The following is a 15,431-nucleotide window of genomic DNA, read 5'->3' as shown; positions in this document are numbered from 1 at the left end:
ATGGTTCTTATAACACTACCTTGGTTGGAAAAAGAAGTTGTCATGACTAACATATGAATAAAATATTTAGAAGGGACTGTTTGAGGTAAAATAGGGATTTTGGGGTACCAAGGCATTAGTCATAATGGATAGCTTTCCCAATATATAAGGCCAGGGGAATCACGGGAAAAGAAACATATTAGAAGAAAATATAAGATGCCCTAACATAGTTTTGTTTTTAAAAAAGTAACTATGCAAAAGATGAGGCCAGACCGACTACCTGGAGATATGAACAGTAGAACTGGACCTAAATTAAGTTGTCATACTCTGTGATTAGAAGGAATGAGTGAATAGTGTGTTTTGGAGAAGAAATGGGCTTGATGTATGAAAATTAAAAAAAAAAAAAAAAAGCATTTCTTATGGAGACAAAACATACTTTTCTCCAGAAATCTTTATTTGGAAATCCTCATTAGCAAGGATAACTCAATGAAGTAGAGTTCAGAGAGAGGGATTTTTATATAGTGCTGTTTGTACGGTCTGGGTTCAGGGAGGACTGGGGAAGGAATGCTTATTTAGGCTGAGTTTATTGCTAGTCCTTGGCCATCTAGATTTGTGGCTGAGCTGCTCTGCAGTTTTCTGCACACAAGGCCAAAAGCTGAGTCACTTGGGTTCTGCTAACTGGCCGTGGGAGAGAGATTAAGACAGGCTGAGGGTCAAAAAGTAGGAAAAGCCTATAAAATCAAGAATGATTTAGGTAGATCAGGCTCAGTTAGTTTACCAGAATTCAGAGCTAGTACAATTATGTGGCAACTTTGATGTTAGAAAAAGTCTAATTTATGACCTTAAAAAGTTGCCTTGTGGCATTGGTGGAAAGCATAAATACTTGAAATCCCCTGGGATGTGGAAGGTGCCTCACATCTCAGAAGTGTTGTTCGCTGCCCAGGTGCTGTGGGCACCCCTGGGTTGTAGGCCAGATTAGGATTTGGCTAAGGGTAAGTTTTTAACACACTTGGTTACCACAGAAAATATTCATAAATATCCAGCCTGAAGATGGAGGTTATCTAAGAACATAAACAAGTTTAGGAAAAACTTAAATGCATATGAATGTAATGATTGAAAAACACAGGAACCATTGCTTTCTGGTGAACTCCTAGGGGAAGAGCATGGGACTTGAGGGGGAAATACTTAGAGTAATCCTAATGATTGCGCTGAGTAATAATGTTCCAGGTATGCGCTGCCATAGGGCTTAGGGCAATATTTAAAAAAAAATCATGCAGAAGGTATCATACTGTAAAGAGTTTGTTTACTTTTTTATTTTGTTCTTTTAAACGGGATCTCAATCTTTAGCTCAGGCTAGCTTGGAACTCACTCTGTAATACAAATAGCATTGAACTCACAGTGATCTTGCTGTTTCAACCTTTCAGGTCGGCTGGGATGATAAGTGTGAGCTACCATGCTTGGAAGAATTTGTGTTTTAAGTTAATAATATATGACCAGCATGTTTCTGTAGCTCTTTTTTATTCTTTTTAACAACTATTCATATATTTTTAAAAACTCCCTTTTCAATAAACATGTGTTAATTTTTTCTCCTTCTTCTTCTTCTTGCAAGGGTTCTCTTGCATAAAAAGTGTTGTTATGGTGTAGTTTTATGGTGATCCAGTGCTTCATCAATTTTTAGAAGTTAAACTGTTAGGTAAAGGTAGGCTATGAAAGCTGACGGATATTGCCAAGTCATTCTGCAGATGATTGCGTGAGTTGCTTTCCTGGGGAAAGTATACCTCTCCATGTTCTAAGCGAAAGTGGGCATTTTCAGAGTTTCAATGTCTGCTAATGTGTTATATTGAAATTCTATCTCAGCATTGCTTTGATTGTAACCCTTCATTCCTTTGAGGCTGGAGATGCATGTGCTCATTTCTATTCATCTCTCACTGAACCGCCCACTTATTTGTGTTTCAGAAGAGGAAACACGAAGGCCAGAGGCAGCAAACTGGAAGTTTTACAGCACTGTAGTGTAAAGGGTTAACTTCTGGGAGTAAGGGCTAGAGTGGAGAGAAGGGAAGGCTTGTGGAGGAGCACCTTCCTAGCTGCGTGTATCTTGGGTAATTTACCCCATGATAGTCTTTGCAGTGGTGTGTTTGAAGAATGGCGGGCTGTTTTAATTTTTCAAATTGAGTATTTGGTTTTCACATAACTGATCCTTTAGCGTCTGAAGTGGTTCTCAACTTTTCTAATGCTGCGACCCTTTAATACACAGTTCCTCATGTTGTGGTGACCCCCAACCATAAAATTATTTTCATTGCTACTTCATAACTGTAATTTTGCAACTGTTATGAATTATAATGTAAATATTAGATATGCAGGATATTTGATATGTGACCCCTGTTAAAGGGTCATTTGACCCCAGAGGGTCATGACCACAGGTTGAGAACCGCTGTTTAATGCCTTTTTTCCTGGGCCTTCAAGCTGCCTGTCCACATTTCATGAACAGGTGAATATAAGAGCATACCAAAGACTACAGCCATCTTAGCTTTTGTGTGAGGCAGGTGTTTTGTTGTGCAGAATGGATTTTGTGGCTTTCCCTGAGGCTGCCTGGGATGTCTGTCTGACATCCTCATTAAGGTTGGTGGTTTCTTCTGCTGTTTTAATTTGAGTGACTTTCTGGGAAAAACTGTGGATTTCAGCCAGAATGCTAATGTCTGTGGCATTACTTTGAAGGACTGGTTAGTTCTGTAGAAAATCATTTTGTAGTTAATTATGTTAGCAAATCAACAGCAGCCTCTTGGAGGGAAAAGTGATAGGGGAGAAGGTGCATATATATTTAAATTATTCATAATTCAGAGAAGGGTCAGGAATTCATTTCCCAGAAAGAAGAGTGTACATGAAAGTAATTCATGTTTGCATATAATTTTCATGTTACAGCTGTAACTTTGTCGTGGGCATATCAGGGATTAAAATAAAATGGCTTTACATTTAGGATAGGATGCTCACTGCACTTTGTGCCCATTCAGACATTTTCCACTTCTAGCTAATGAGAGATCTTCAATCCAAGCCTGTGGTTTTAGTGACCTTGAGTGTCAGTAGGGCTTGTAGAAAGGGAGTTGACCCTTGAGGGAGTCCATGGATACTCATCTGGATGGAGTCTGTCCTTCTCTCCTTTCTTCCTACGGACACTGGCTCCCTGTCATGGAGTACCACAGTCACAAAGAGGAGTGTGTAATACACAGAATGGTTGCTGTATTAGTTACTTGTCTGCTGCTGTGATAAACTGCCATGACCAAAGCAACATACAGAAGGAAGAATTTATTTTAATCTAATGTTCCAGGGGGAAAGTCCATAATGGTGGAGGAGAATGAGACTAGAGCAGAAAGTTGAGAGACCACATCTTCGCCTCTGAATACAAATCCATGAGAGTTCCCTGCAAGTAGGGTTGGCAGTAGTTCTTAAAGCCCATCCCAGTGACACACTTTCTTCAGGAAGACTACACTTCCTAAAGGTTCCATAATGTGCCCAAACAGCACCTCTCAGTAGCCACCAAGTGTTCAAATATCTGAGTTTATGGGGGACATTCTTGTTCAAACCACCACCATTGGTCACAATGCTTCTGGAACTCTTTAGAGGAAGAGAATCCTTAGTTCTTTTTATTTAAAAAGTTGTTTGATTATTTTATGTATTAATATTCTTCCAATCTCATAACTCATTAATTCCCCCTTATTACCATTATACTATCTTGTGCTTATCTATAAACATAAGGAATGAACGTTTATTGAAGTAGAAATTAGTAGGCTGGAGAAGTGGCTAAGGGTGAAGAATAATGGCTACTTTTCCAGAGGACCTTGATTCAGTTCACAGTGCTCACTTAGTGGCTCCCAATCATTTGTAACTCCAGTCCCAAGGGATTTGATACCTTCTTCTGGCCTCCCTGGGTATCAGGCATGCACATGGTACACAGACATATATTCTGGCAAAACATCCATATGCAAAAATAATAAGAGAAGGCGGATACAGGCAGTATTTACTAAGCAGAACATGGAAAAGGAGATTCCGATTTCTGGTGACTGTCTGGGAAAGCCTCCCAATCAAAGTGGATTTGGATCAAGGCAGTTTGAATAGTGTGGGAGGCCACACTGGTAGTAAGAGTTCTATTCCTGCTGAGACAGACCTCAATTTAAACATGGACTCTTCTCTCTACACTAGATTTCAAGATCTTCAAGAGCTCGATCCTTCAGAACTTCTGCTTCCTCGGTGTGTGAACGGGAGAAGCAGTGTTCACAGTAGTGGAAGTTATAGCCCTTCAGTCCCCTGCAAAGGGCAGGGTAAGGAGGGCAAAAGAAGAGGTCTCATAAATAGGGGAGGGCTTATTGGAAGATGAATGTTGTGTAGAAGATAAGAGGAGAAGGGTAAAGGAGGGGAGGAAAAGGGGTGGAAAAAAACAAAACGATGAACAAGGGTTTTACCAAAGAAAGTTTGTTGGTGGAGTTTGGGTTGTCTTCTGGTGTGAGGGTTTATTCATGGTTACGTAAGAGCAGAACTATACAATTGACCACAAGCTTTTGTGTGTGTGTGTGTGTGTGAGAGAGAGAGAGAGAGAGAGAGAGAGAGAGAGAGAGAGAGTGTAATCTACGGCTTTTTGAAGTTGGTGATTTGGGCTGCCACCTAAGACTGTCTAATCATCCCAGGACTGGCATATCAGTTTTGATTTGTGTGGTTGTCACTTCATGAGGACAGCATGGGATTTGACTTTCTGCCTTTTGTATTCCTGTTTCGAATTTAAAAGACACACAAATTCTTATACTGTCTTATTCATTCTTACTTATTTAATGCCTTCTGTCCTTTTTCTTTTTTGTCAACTTGACACAGGCTTTATGTCTTACTTACTGTGACGAAGGCAACTTATAAAAGAAAGCATGTAACTTGTGGCTCACTGTTTGAGAGGTTAGTCCATGACCATCAAGGCAGGGAGCATGACAGCAGATAGGTAAGCAGACAAGGCAGACATGATACTGGTGCAATAGCTAAGCTTATATCTTAACTACAAACAAGAGGGAGAAAGAGAGAGAGACAGAGCCAGAGAGAGCCAGAGAGAGAGACAGAGCGGGAAAGACAGAGAGACAGAGACAACTAACTATAAATGGCTTGGGCTTTTAAACACTCAAAGCACCCTTTCCCTCCCCCAGGCCAGTGACACAGATTCTTCAACAAGGCCACGCTTTCTAATCCTTCCCAAACCATTCCACTAACAGGGGACCAAGCATTCAAATATATGAACCTATGTGGCCATTTCTTTCAAACCACCACAGTAGAGTTATCTGGATAGATAAACCTCATTTGAGAAAAGGCCTCTATTAGGCAAGTTCATTTTCTTGATTAATGACTGATGTGGAAGGGCCCAGCGCATCGTGGTGGTGCCAACGATGGGCACATGGTCTTGAGGTATTTAAGAAAGCAGGCTGAGCAGGCCGTGAGAAACAATCCAGTAATCATTTGTTCTGCTGTGGTCTCTTCTTCAGTTGCTGCCTCCAGATTCCTGCCTTGAACTTATGCAGTGGCTTGCCTAAAAGGACTGTGATCCTGAATAGGAAAGCCAAACAAGCCCTTTTCTCCCAAGTCGTTTTTGGTCATGACTATTATCAAAACAATAGAACCATTAACTGGAATACTTCCTGTTACCTTGTATTTATTATTTTTTTAAAGTGGCTCATTACAAAGCCTGAAGATCCTCAAAACGTAAAAAAAGCACTGAATTCTCATGAAGTATGAATCACAGCTTCTGGGACAGTAACAAATGTCTCTTTATTCTTCGGAGAAAGGCTGAGTGGTGTAGAATGCAAGAAACCACTTAGCTGCCATATGCAGTCTTAATAAGCACATTAGGTTTTGCTGGAAGTACCTCCTGGGCCTCTTGTATAAGGGGCCCAATTGAGAAAATGATCTTTTGATCATGGTTCATGAGCTCATCCTTGAAGGCTGTGCCCACTGTGCAAAGGATATAAACACCCATACCGCAGCAACATAAGACTGCACCGTAAAATTCAGGACAATTCATTTTTCAGTCTCATTTCTCTCATATACTGCCATAGAGTAGGCACTGGGGTCTCTTTTTCTTGCTCTCTCTCTCCTGTGTGTCTGCATGTGTGTATGTGTGTAATAGGAGATTTTAGATATTATGAGAAGACCTCAAAATAGGTAACATATATTTTTAATTAAACTTTCATAAAATACTTGCAGGGACTGGAGAGGTGGTTCAACAGTTAAAAGCACTGAACTGTCTGCTCTTCCAGAGGACACCGGTTCAATTCCTAGCATGCACATGACAGCTTACAACTGTCTATAACTCCAGTTCCAGGGGTCCAGCACCTTCACATCGACACACATGCAGGCAAAATACAAATGCACATACAATTAAAAAGAAACTTTGCAAGTAAAAATAATCACAAACCAAAATTTTATTTATGTTAAACACACACACACACATACAGAAACAATTGTATGTGTGGAAAATGTGTACATGTAGAAAAGAGAACAAGAAAGGCTAAATAACAAATAATAAATTTAAGTAATAGACAAAATTCATATACAAAGAATATATAAAGATAATAGTTTTTCTACTTCTGACACTGTTGTGGATTTTTCATTTCGGTGGTGGAAAAGTGCATGGAAATGTTTCTAATAGGTAATTGGGAAGCTCCATAGCTTCTGTTCCCTATGGCAGCTCCGTGTAGGAGTTCATTGAGATGCATAGACTTTGGGTCTTGTTAGTTTTGGTGGTTAATTGTGATAATACATATTACAAGATTGTGAAGTGGGAGGAGATGCCATTCTGTGAGCTGTAGGAGTCTGGGCACCATTCTGACTTTTTGGGCCCTGGCACCCTTTGGCCATGCTGTATTGTTTATAGCAGTTTTTTCTTCTGTGCCCTCCAGTGACATTGATCTCTCTTATTTATAAAGGAATAGTCCTTTTCAAATCCTTTCTATGCTCATCACTTTTCTTAATTTGAACAGTAATCACTTGGAATCCAGAGTTTGTGAATAGTTCAGAAAAGACGTGTTAAAAGACTTACCCCCAGTCAGTGGTAGGCATGTTGGGGTTGGGGCATTGCTTTTCTTTCTTCCAGCAGTGATTTGTCCACTCACCATCTTCTTATTGAGGACCTTGTTTGTGCTAAACTTTCTCTGCATTGTGCATTGGTGATAGAGACATGAGCAAGGAGGAGGGCCCGGCCCTTTGCTCCCCTGTCAAGACACAGCCTTGTATCTCTGTAGGTTAACTTCTGTGCTCCTGCTTGAAGTTTTTCTCCAGAACCTCAGAAACAGTAAGTGTGATGGCTGGTGTTTTCTCATGATGCATGGTGTCTGGAAGGGGCTTGAGGATCTACGTGCCAGGGGATTCACAGGTGACACCCCAGTAGTCACGTACTTTTAGTCTTCACAGTTGGGTGACCAGCTGAGCACTCCAGGATGAGCAAGAGACTTTCAGAGTAGACAAATTGCTTTGTCGGTACATGTTTTTGGTGTTATGACTTTGTCTGCCTTGAAAAATGACATTTTTTCTGGTTCCTTTTCTGTGTTGTGGGCTTTTCTTGGTCAGGAAGTCTGGTAGATATATTTGTTGGTTAAAGAATATATCTACTTTTCTTTTCCCTTATTCTTCTCCCTTTACCTCCTCCTCCTCCTTCTGGCTGCACTAGACCAGGCCTTTTGTGTGGGTGAGTGCTGGATATTGCTAATGAGTAAAAGCTTGTACTCCCTTCCAGGAACTTCTCAGTAGCTGCCTGGGGATGAGCTCTCCTTAGTCCCTTCCTTCTCTTTAACGCGGTGGTTCTCATCCTTCCCAATGATGTGACCCTTTAATACAGATCCTCTTCTTGGGTGACCCCAACCATAAAATTATTTTTGTTGATATTTCACAACTATAATTTTTCTACTGTTATGAATTGTAATGTAAGTATATGTGTTTTCTGATGGTCTCAGATCGCCCCTATGAAAGGTTCATTCAACCCCGAAGGGCTGAGAATTGCTGCTCTAATGTCGTGACCTAGTGACTGCAGACTTGATCCACAGCACACTTATGCTGCCTGTAGGTTTGTACCAGACCACAGGTAAATTTGGATGAAAGATATTTTCTTTAGTTGCACTAATTCCACAGACTTGGGAATCTAAGAAGTATTTGAAGTATTTCTTTTGAGCTAGTATTGGCAACCAGACTACTCTAAAAATATGTTTTTCAGGCTACAAAGCTGAGGAGGAGGGGGCCAGTCATAGAAGATAGCCTTTTACTTTAAGAGGGAAAGAGCTGTTGGCAAACCACACTTACTTGGTTCTAGATATGCTGATAGAAACCACAAAGAACTTGGCATTGCTGCCGTATGGACTCTTTTCTTCCTGTTCAAAATTTTCTCACCATGTGGGATATACTCACACTTTTCTGTAATACATTAAGACAGAATTGAACAGTACAGGCCTACCTGTTGCTTGCCTCATCTCCCAGACTTACCCAAACCTGATTACAGTGTAACCAAATTCTAAATTACATGAGGCTAGAACACATGCGTTCCCGGCAGAGTCCAAAGATCACTGTTGAATGAGGACACTGAATTCTTTCCCCAATCCTGGGACACACTGTCTGTAGGCTGTCAGTGACTAAACTGAGCGTGCTGGAGTGGCTCTTTAAGAAGTAGAATCTAAGGTAAGCTCATCCACTCCCCAGGGACGTGGTGCTGGGAAGTAGTCTCATTGTGATTCGGTTATTTAAGGGTAAGAAGGGAACACAGGGGCAGCACAATTCCCTAGAGGCTGGTTTTCAGCAGAACATTTGTAGTATTTACCCCCTTCTAGGGATGACTGAAATAGTTTTGCAGAGAGCGGCCCCTCCTTTCCAGGTCTCCCTCCTTTCCTCATGTGGCATTTGAGCAGCTTGCACACTTACTGAAGAATCATCTGGGGAAGCTGTGACTTCCTATGGTACATTTCTAATACTGTTTATGAAGGCCATCATTTAATGAACCATTTAAATATTTATGGCACAGAACAGTCTTATGATCATAAATAGGGGCCAGGAGTCAATACAGTCCATGCTGGGGACTTTGGAGAACCTGATTTTTGAGGCATTGTAGACTGAGACATGAGGTACGCCTCAGGACTTGTGTGCAGCCCAGCTTGAATTTCTCTTCATTGTTTTTCTTTCTCTTTGCCATCCACAGGCCATGGCCTTCTTTCTCTTTCCTTACTGACCCCTCCACCCCCAACAGCTGCTTTTCTTTTTAGAGTATTCATCTTTGCTTAAAAACAATGAAATGAAACCTAAGTTCTATTCCTCATCATTCATAAAGCAGGCTTGGAATTGCCTGGACCTAGCCTGGAATCATAGCCCCTATGTCTCTGTTGTGCCCTACCCAGTGTCCCCTTATCATACCTCAGCTCATCTCCCATTGCTTACTTGACAGGGCTAAGATAAAGATCATGACCTCATGTGGGTGATTTTCAGGGCAGAGCTCAAGAAAGACCAGCTTTTGTGGCATTTTGTTGTTATTGAAGAAGTTGCTAAAGGCTTTGATTTCAGTTTTAGCAGAATATTGTAGAAAGCACCTCCGAACTTACTATTGTAGGCTGGGGTTCAAATCCTGGGGCTGGTGTTTGCTGCCCGTGTGCTTTGGGCAGGTTCCTCCTGCTGCTGAGTGATTGAGACATTTACTCACCTCATTGATTAGGTTTCTGTAGTATGATAAGCCTTTGATGGAAACAAGCCACACAGGGGGTGATCCCAACCCCTTCTTCTCAATTAGAAAGAGAATATTTTCCCCTTCAATTAGAAAATGTTATTTCCTAAATTTGATAAAAGGAATAGTACTTCTCTATTTCTTAGGTTGTGTATCTTTGGGTCCCCATTAAGTTTGGAGTTCAGGACACAGATGACTGTACTTGTATCCAAGGAACAAAGGGCACAGAGTAGGAGGGGCAAGGGATCCGGTTTCAGGGACCTGGGTGCTTACCGGTTCAGACTTGCTTGATTTCAGGTTCCAGGTGTGGAAACAACTCTTAAAGAGATTAAGACCACAATAGTGGAGAAATGCTGGACCTGAATGTTGAGTTATGATCTATTTCTTAGAAAAACATGAGCTGGGAGGCTTGTGCAAATGCTGCTGGGAGAACACTTCCCTGGCTCACAGAGGACCGCAGGCATACGATAGGATGCCTGGTAATATTTTATGGCAGGTGGAAAAGCCAGTGAGAGGCACTCTAGTGTTGTGGAAGGACAGTCTTTGAAGGTGGACAGCCTGGCTTCTGAATTAGCTAACCTCAGCACAGTAGGCAAGGGCCCTTGGACACCATCCTCAGCAAATCAACGTTTAGTAATGGAAGGCTATCAGAGGGCAGTAGAGCATATATCTGAAGGGCTTTCAGGTGAGAGGGGATGGTTCACTGTCCTACGTAGTGGTTGTATGAACTGTTGGAATATAGTGCTTCACTCAGCTAGGACTCATCAACAAACTGGGGTGGGTAATAGTTGTTTCGTTTCTTCAGTGGTTCTCAGGATCAGAATAGAGTAAACAGGCTGCTTAGCAGTATGTCAGATACCTAGTCAGCACTGTATCTTTTATCATTCTCTAATGATAGGTTCTTATGATACCCAGTTCAAGCACTGGGTCTCAAGGGCTGGATGAATTTCTGCTTTGTCCCATGCACTGGCTAGTGTACGGACACAGGGTACAGTTTGAGTTAACTGTAATGGTTACTCTATACTTTCTGAGCAAGGTGAGGGCTCTCTTGAGGGTAGGTTCTTTTCCTAGATTCAGAATCCAGACCTAGAGCAAGCCCACACCTGGTGAGTGGAAATCATTCTCTGATTTTCTTGAGATTTTTCTTCTTCCTAGAAAGAAGCACTTGGGAAGCAGAGGCAGGTGGATCTCTTTGAGTTCAAGGGCAGCCTGGTCTACAGTGCAAGTCCAAGATAGCCAAGGCTAGAAAGCAAACTGTGTCTCAAGAAAACAAAACAAACAAACAAAAAAAAAGAAACACAAAAATAAAAAATGTGGCTGTAAACATTTATGAAAATACTTACTTGGTTGACAGAGAGGTTAGAATAAACCAGCACAGTATGAGGTACAGTGAGGCGTGCATAGCAGCTGTGGGGATTGGCAGGGCACAGGTAGGAGGACAGCTGGTTTACCATGCCTCTGGGAATGCCCCAGGTTCTCCCTTCTAGGCTTCTGTAAGCACCGCTTCTGAAGCATGCACAATGTGGACGTCATCTAATGCATTTCTCAGAAAGGAACCCTGTGAGATGACACATGACTTTGTAGCACAGACTAAGAAATTTAAACAATGAAGGCATGGCTCTTTTCTCCTCCCTCCCCTTACAGGTTCACTGACAAAGGAGCTCATCCAGTAAACCACTGTGGAAAACCAATTCTATTCCAGACACTGGAAGGAAGTGGGGATGCTTCAGTAACTTCTCCCTTTTCAGGTTTAGTTTAATAAGGGAGATAGACATAGAAACATACCACCAGAAACATGGTCCAGAGAGACAATTTGAAATGAAAGTTTAGACACTGGGCTGTACTGGCAGCCTTTGTATGTGTGCATGAACAGCAAGAAGGTCCTCCTTAGAAAGGTAGAGGATAGAATTGTGGAGGGAAGAGCAAGTGATGGGAGGGACCACTGTCAGTGCAGAACACAAGTATATACTTCCAGGACTGTGAGGATACTTAGAACCCCAGTGGGGAGGGCCAGGGCAATGTGCATTGGGGTTGAGAAGCTCACAGAAGGCCTCACTTGGGGAAGACCTCAGCTGTCTGCCTTAAGAAGGAGTCTAGGAGAATAATCACTGTGGTGTTCCACTGTGGCTCGATCCTGGAAATCTGACTGGGGATACTAGGATGTGAGAGGATAGACACACAGATGCAAGCACAGAAAAGCCAGGACTGGATGGGCCATGCACATTAAGATGGAGTTACACCACCAAGAGTCTTGATTGTGGAGGTGGAGATTATTGTATACAGTTATAGGAAGAGGCAGGGTTATCGTATATAGTTATAGTGGAAGGCAGGGTTATTATATATATAGTTATAGGAGGAGGCTTTGACATTCCCATGTGTTTGCAGTATTGTGGCCTTTGACATGGTCATAACTTGGTCAAGGTTGAACAATACACATTCACTAAAGAATTCCTTTATTCCCCAAGAAGCACTGACAGAAAGCAGGGATGGGGGTAGGGGTAGGGGCTAACAGCTCAACCTGTATCTGTTTCATTTAAGATTTTATTTTTATTGGTTACTGGCTTAAAGAGAAGATATCACTGCTGAGTGAATGAAGGAATGGATTTCAAAGCCTGTACTCATGTTTATATGAGTTCCCAAGGGAGGAAAGCCAGGGAGACAGGAGGACCCACCTGCTGAGACTGGAACCCTCTCAGGCTCAGGGAGAGGCAGTGAGCGCTATTACTTTTGCTTCCCCATTTTCTTCTTCACCTGCCACAGAGCCAAAAGGGAGCAAACACAGATGGGAAATCATTGTGATTAAGCCAGAAGCTATCGCTTTTACTGACGTTTTGTTTTCTGCTTTTCTTTTTCTTTTTTTATTGGGGTAAACATCCAGGAGGCAGTAACTGAACATCTGCTGGCTGTCTTGCTTTAGAATCCCCAAGGGTGTTGTGGCCAAGGAACCATTTTCTTCCTGAGGTTGAGGTGCAGACTGCTGCTGATGTTTAACAAGTTGGACCACAGGAGCTCTGACTGCTCTGCTGACCAGGGGGCCACCTGGGCTGTGTCAGTGAAGTTAGTGTCTGGAGACTGCCCCACGTGAATCTGGAGAGTGAGAGGCCTGGGAGAGTTCTGTGTCATGTGGCTCATCCTGTGAGCAGCCCCAAGGGCCCAGGGATTCCTGAGGGTTCTCTGGTCAGGTTTCCTTGTAACTCATCGGGGGTCTGTCAGGAAAATAGATCATCTAACATGCTCTCTCAATCCTGGGTCTCTCCTGGGTCATCTTCCAATTCCCAGTCAGCTCATGATGGCTGCAGTGTATGTGCTTCTTCTCCAAACCATTATGTCAGGCCTCTGCAGGAAAAAGGAGGGAGCCCAGGGTCACGTAGGTGGGGAGTTCAGGCCCAGCCACTGCAGTGAAGCACAGTGAATGCCTTTTGTTTCCAGACTTCGCTTTTCTTGCCAGTGTAATGTGGCATCACCATCATGATGGACATTTGCTTTCGGGAGCATGTGGACCTAGTGTGAAGCAAAACCTACCTGCCTTAAAGAGTCTCCCCTGGTCCAGAATCACCACAGAGACTCCCTTGGGCTTGCCTCCTCTCACAGAGAGTTATGGGGAGCATGTTGCTGTGTACTCTGCTTGGCACAGGATACCGGCAAGGCTGATTTGTTCCATGACTGGCTGAGAAATGATGCTTCTTTTGGTTCCAAGGCTGCTGTTGACTCTGGGATTCAAATTCCCAGAGTCAACATCCATCTCTGTGGCTCCATCTCTGCTTCCTACTACTCTCTCATTGTCCCAACTTTGTGGAAGTCCTTATGTGATTAGGCGCTTAATTTCTGACTCCCACGCAGGAGTGGGAGTGCCATGTGTTGGATGTGCCTGCTCTCTGACCACCGCACTCAGTGCCTGTAAAACCTTTGACAGGATAAATAAATGATAAACAGTCCCCACTTAGGTAGTCCTTTTATGGCCCGTTTGAGGATGTTTCTTGGCTGTCTGAGCAGGCCTGCCAGTCTTCACATGGCTTTTGTACTTGTTTGCCATAGGTGGAGGGACCATGATGTCTGGTGGAGACCAGGAGCCAGGTCACTACTACGTGGGCATTGATGTTGGAACAGGTAGTGTCCGTGCAGCTCTGGTGGACCAGAGAGGGGTCCTTTTGGCTTTCGCGGAGCAGCCAATTAAGAAGTGGGAGCCCCAGTTCAACCACCACGAGCAGTCCTCAGAGGACATCTGGGCAGCATGCTGCCTTGTCACAAAGGTAAGAGCCAAACCGTGGCATCCCCTCCTTGTGTACACCCCTCCTGTCCTGTACTTGTGTGTGTGCATGCTTGGTATGCGCACTGTATTAGAGCAACCCAGCATGGAGCTGTGTGGTCTAGGCTTTACCTTTCAGAAGCAAACCTTCCTGGTCTTGGAGGGTGCTGGGCGGCCTGCTGCAGCCAGTACATATAGCCAGAGGTGACTATGAGGGCATGGGTGTGGGGAAGACAGGCTAGAGGATGCGGAAGCCTGAGACATGGAAACGAGAATTGTGTCTGTATCCTTTGCCGGTGTGTTAATACACACTGTAGTTGACCCTGCATGGCTGCCCTGTAGCTAGTATCACTGCTGCCCCCATTTTATTTTCATCCGGGAAGAAATAGAAAGGGGCATGCTAGTCAGCTCACCCCAGCTCAGGTAAGAGTTCGTGGTTAGTGACTGGCAGCAGCAGGGCAAAACGCTAATGTCTGATTCCTGTTAACAGTGAGTTTTGTATCCTCCCAATTGACACACAAGGGCACTGCATTGTGGGTAGGAAAAAGAACAAGGGCAGAAAATTGTGGCATGCCCTGAGGAAGCTGGGCATCTTTGTGTGAGCCCCACACATGTTCATCTTGGGAGCCTGTGGTGAGACTGGACTTGCTGGTTTAAGGAAGGAGGTGATGCTGGCTGTGACCAGTCTGTATTTGAAGTTTGTGCTGTTAGTATGACTTGATGTTTTGATGATCATTAACAACACTCATTCTTTTATCTTCCTCCCCACCCCTAAAAGAAGAAAAAAATGAAATCCTGAGTTCTGTTCCTTCTCCCTGTTTCTAGTTGAGTTCCTTAAATATTCATGAAGTGCTTGGTAATTTTCTGCTGGACAGTCCCCCATTTTTTTCTGTATTGATTGGTCTGGTTAAACTTTAATGAGCTCTGGGCAGCTGTTAGTGCCCCAGAGAAAACCGCAGAGAGGTGGCTTGGTCCACCCAAGCACTCTACAGAAATAGAAGAGGGGTCATCTTCTCTTCAGCCTGTTTAATTTTCCTCTTCTCTCCCGGCTCCCAGACCCAGCCTCCATGAAAACCTTCTGCTCTTTGCCCTCAGGTCTCTTTTGTTCTTCTAACATTCCTGCCATTAAGGAAACTGTCAAGAAGAAAATATTGTTCCCCGATGAAGAGCTCCCTTAAAGCAGGTCTACTCCAGCACAGCTTGGTTTAATGGCAGACTTTTAATCATCTGCCAGTGGTGGCCAGCTTGTCATTTGTGTCAGCCCTGATAGCCACAGAAGTGCAGGCATTAATGCTCAGCCCTGCCTCTCACTGCAGCAGATCTGCAGAAAGCCTATGTGCCTCAGGCTGTGCCTCTCAGATTATATACAGAGGTGTGGCGGTGTGCCGGAGTGTGATGTATCTGCTCAGAACCTGTTGTGAGGGGGAGCTTTAAGGAGGAGGCATGTTTAACACATGAAGTATGCATCCTGCAGTTAAACTGCCTGGGTGG

At 43.4% G+C, this 15,431-nt stretch overlaps 1 protein-coding gene across 1 annotated transcript in view; it reads left to right on the top strand.

Moving 5' to 3' along the window:
- The first annotated feature begins 8,568 nt into the window (after positions 1 to 8,568).
- The window catches only part of Fggy (FGGY carbohydrate kinase domain containing), a 334,558-nt gene continuing 327,695 nt past the window's right edge, over positions 8,569 to 15,431 (top strand). The window contains exons 1-2 of the mRNA XM_055618965.1: positions 8,569 to 8,664; positions 13,730 to 13,944. Coding sequence (XP_055474940.1) covers positions 13,741 to 13,944 — 204 coding nt within the window. The 5' untranslated portion in view covers positions 8,569 to 8,664; positions 13,730 to 13,740. The remainder of the gene's footprint in view (positions 8,665 to 13,729; positions 13,945 to 15,431) is intronic.

Source organism: Psammomys obesus, unplaced genomic scaffold (genome assembly GCF_907164565.1).
Source record: "Psammomys obesus unplaced genomic scaffold, mPsaObe1.curated_primary_1811, whole genome shotgun sequence".
Lineage (NCBI taxonomy): Eukaryota > Metazoa > Chordata > Mammalia > Rodentia > Muridae > Psammomys > Psammomys obesus.
Note: the sequence above shows the minus strand (reverse complement) of the source record. Positions and strands in the feature narration are given on the sequence as shown.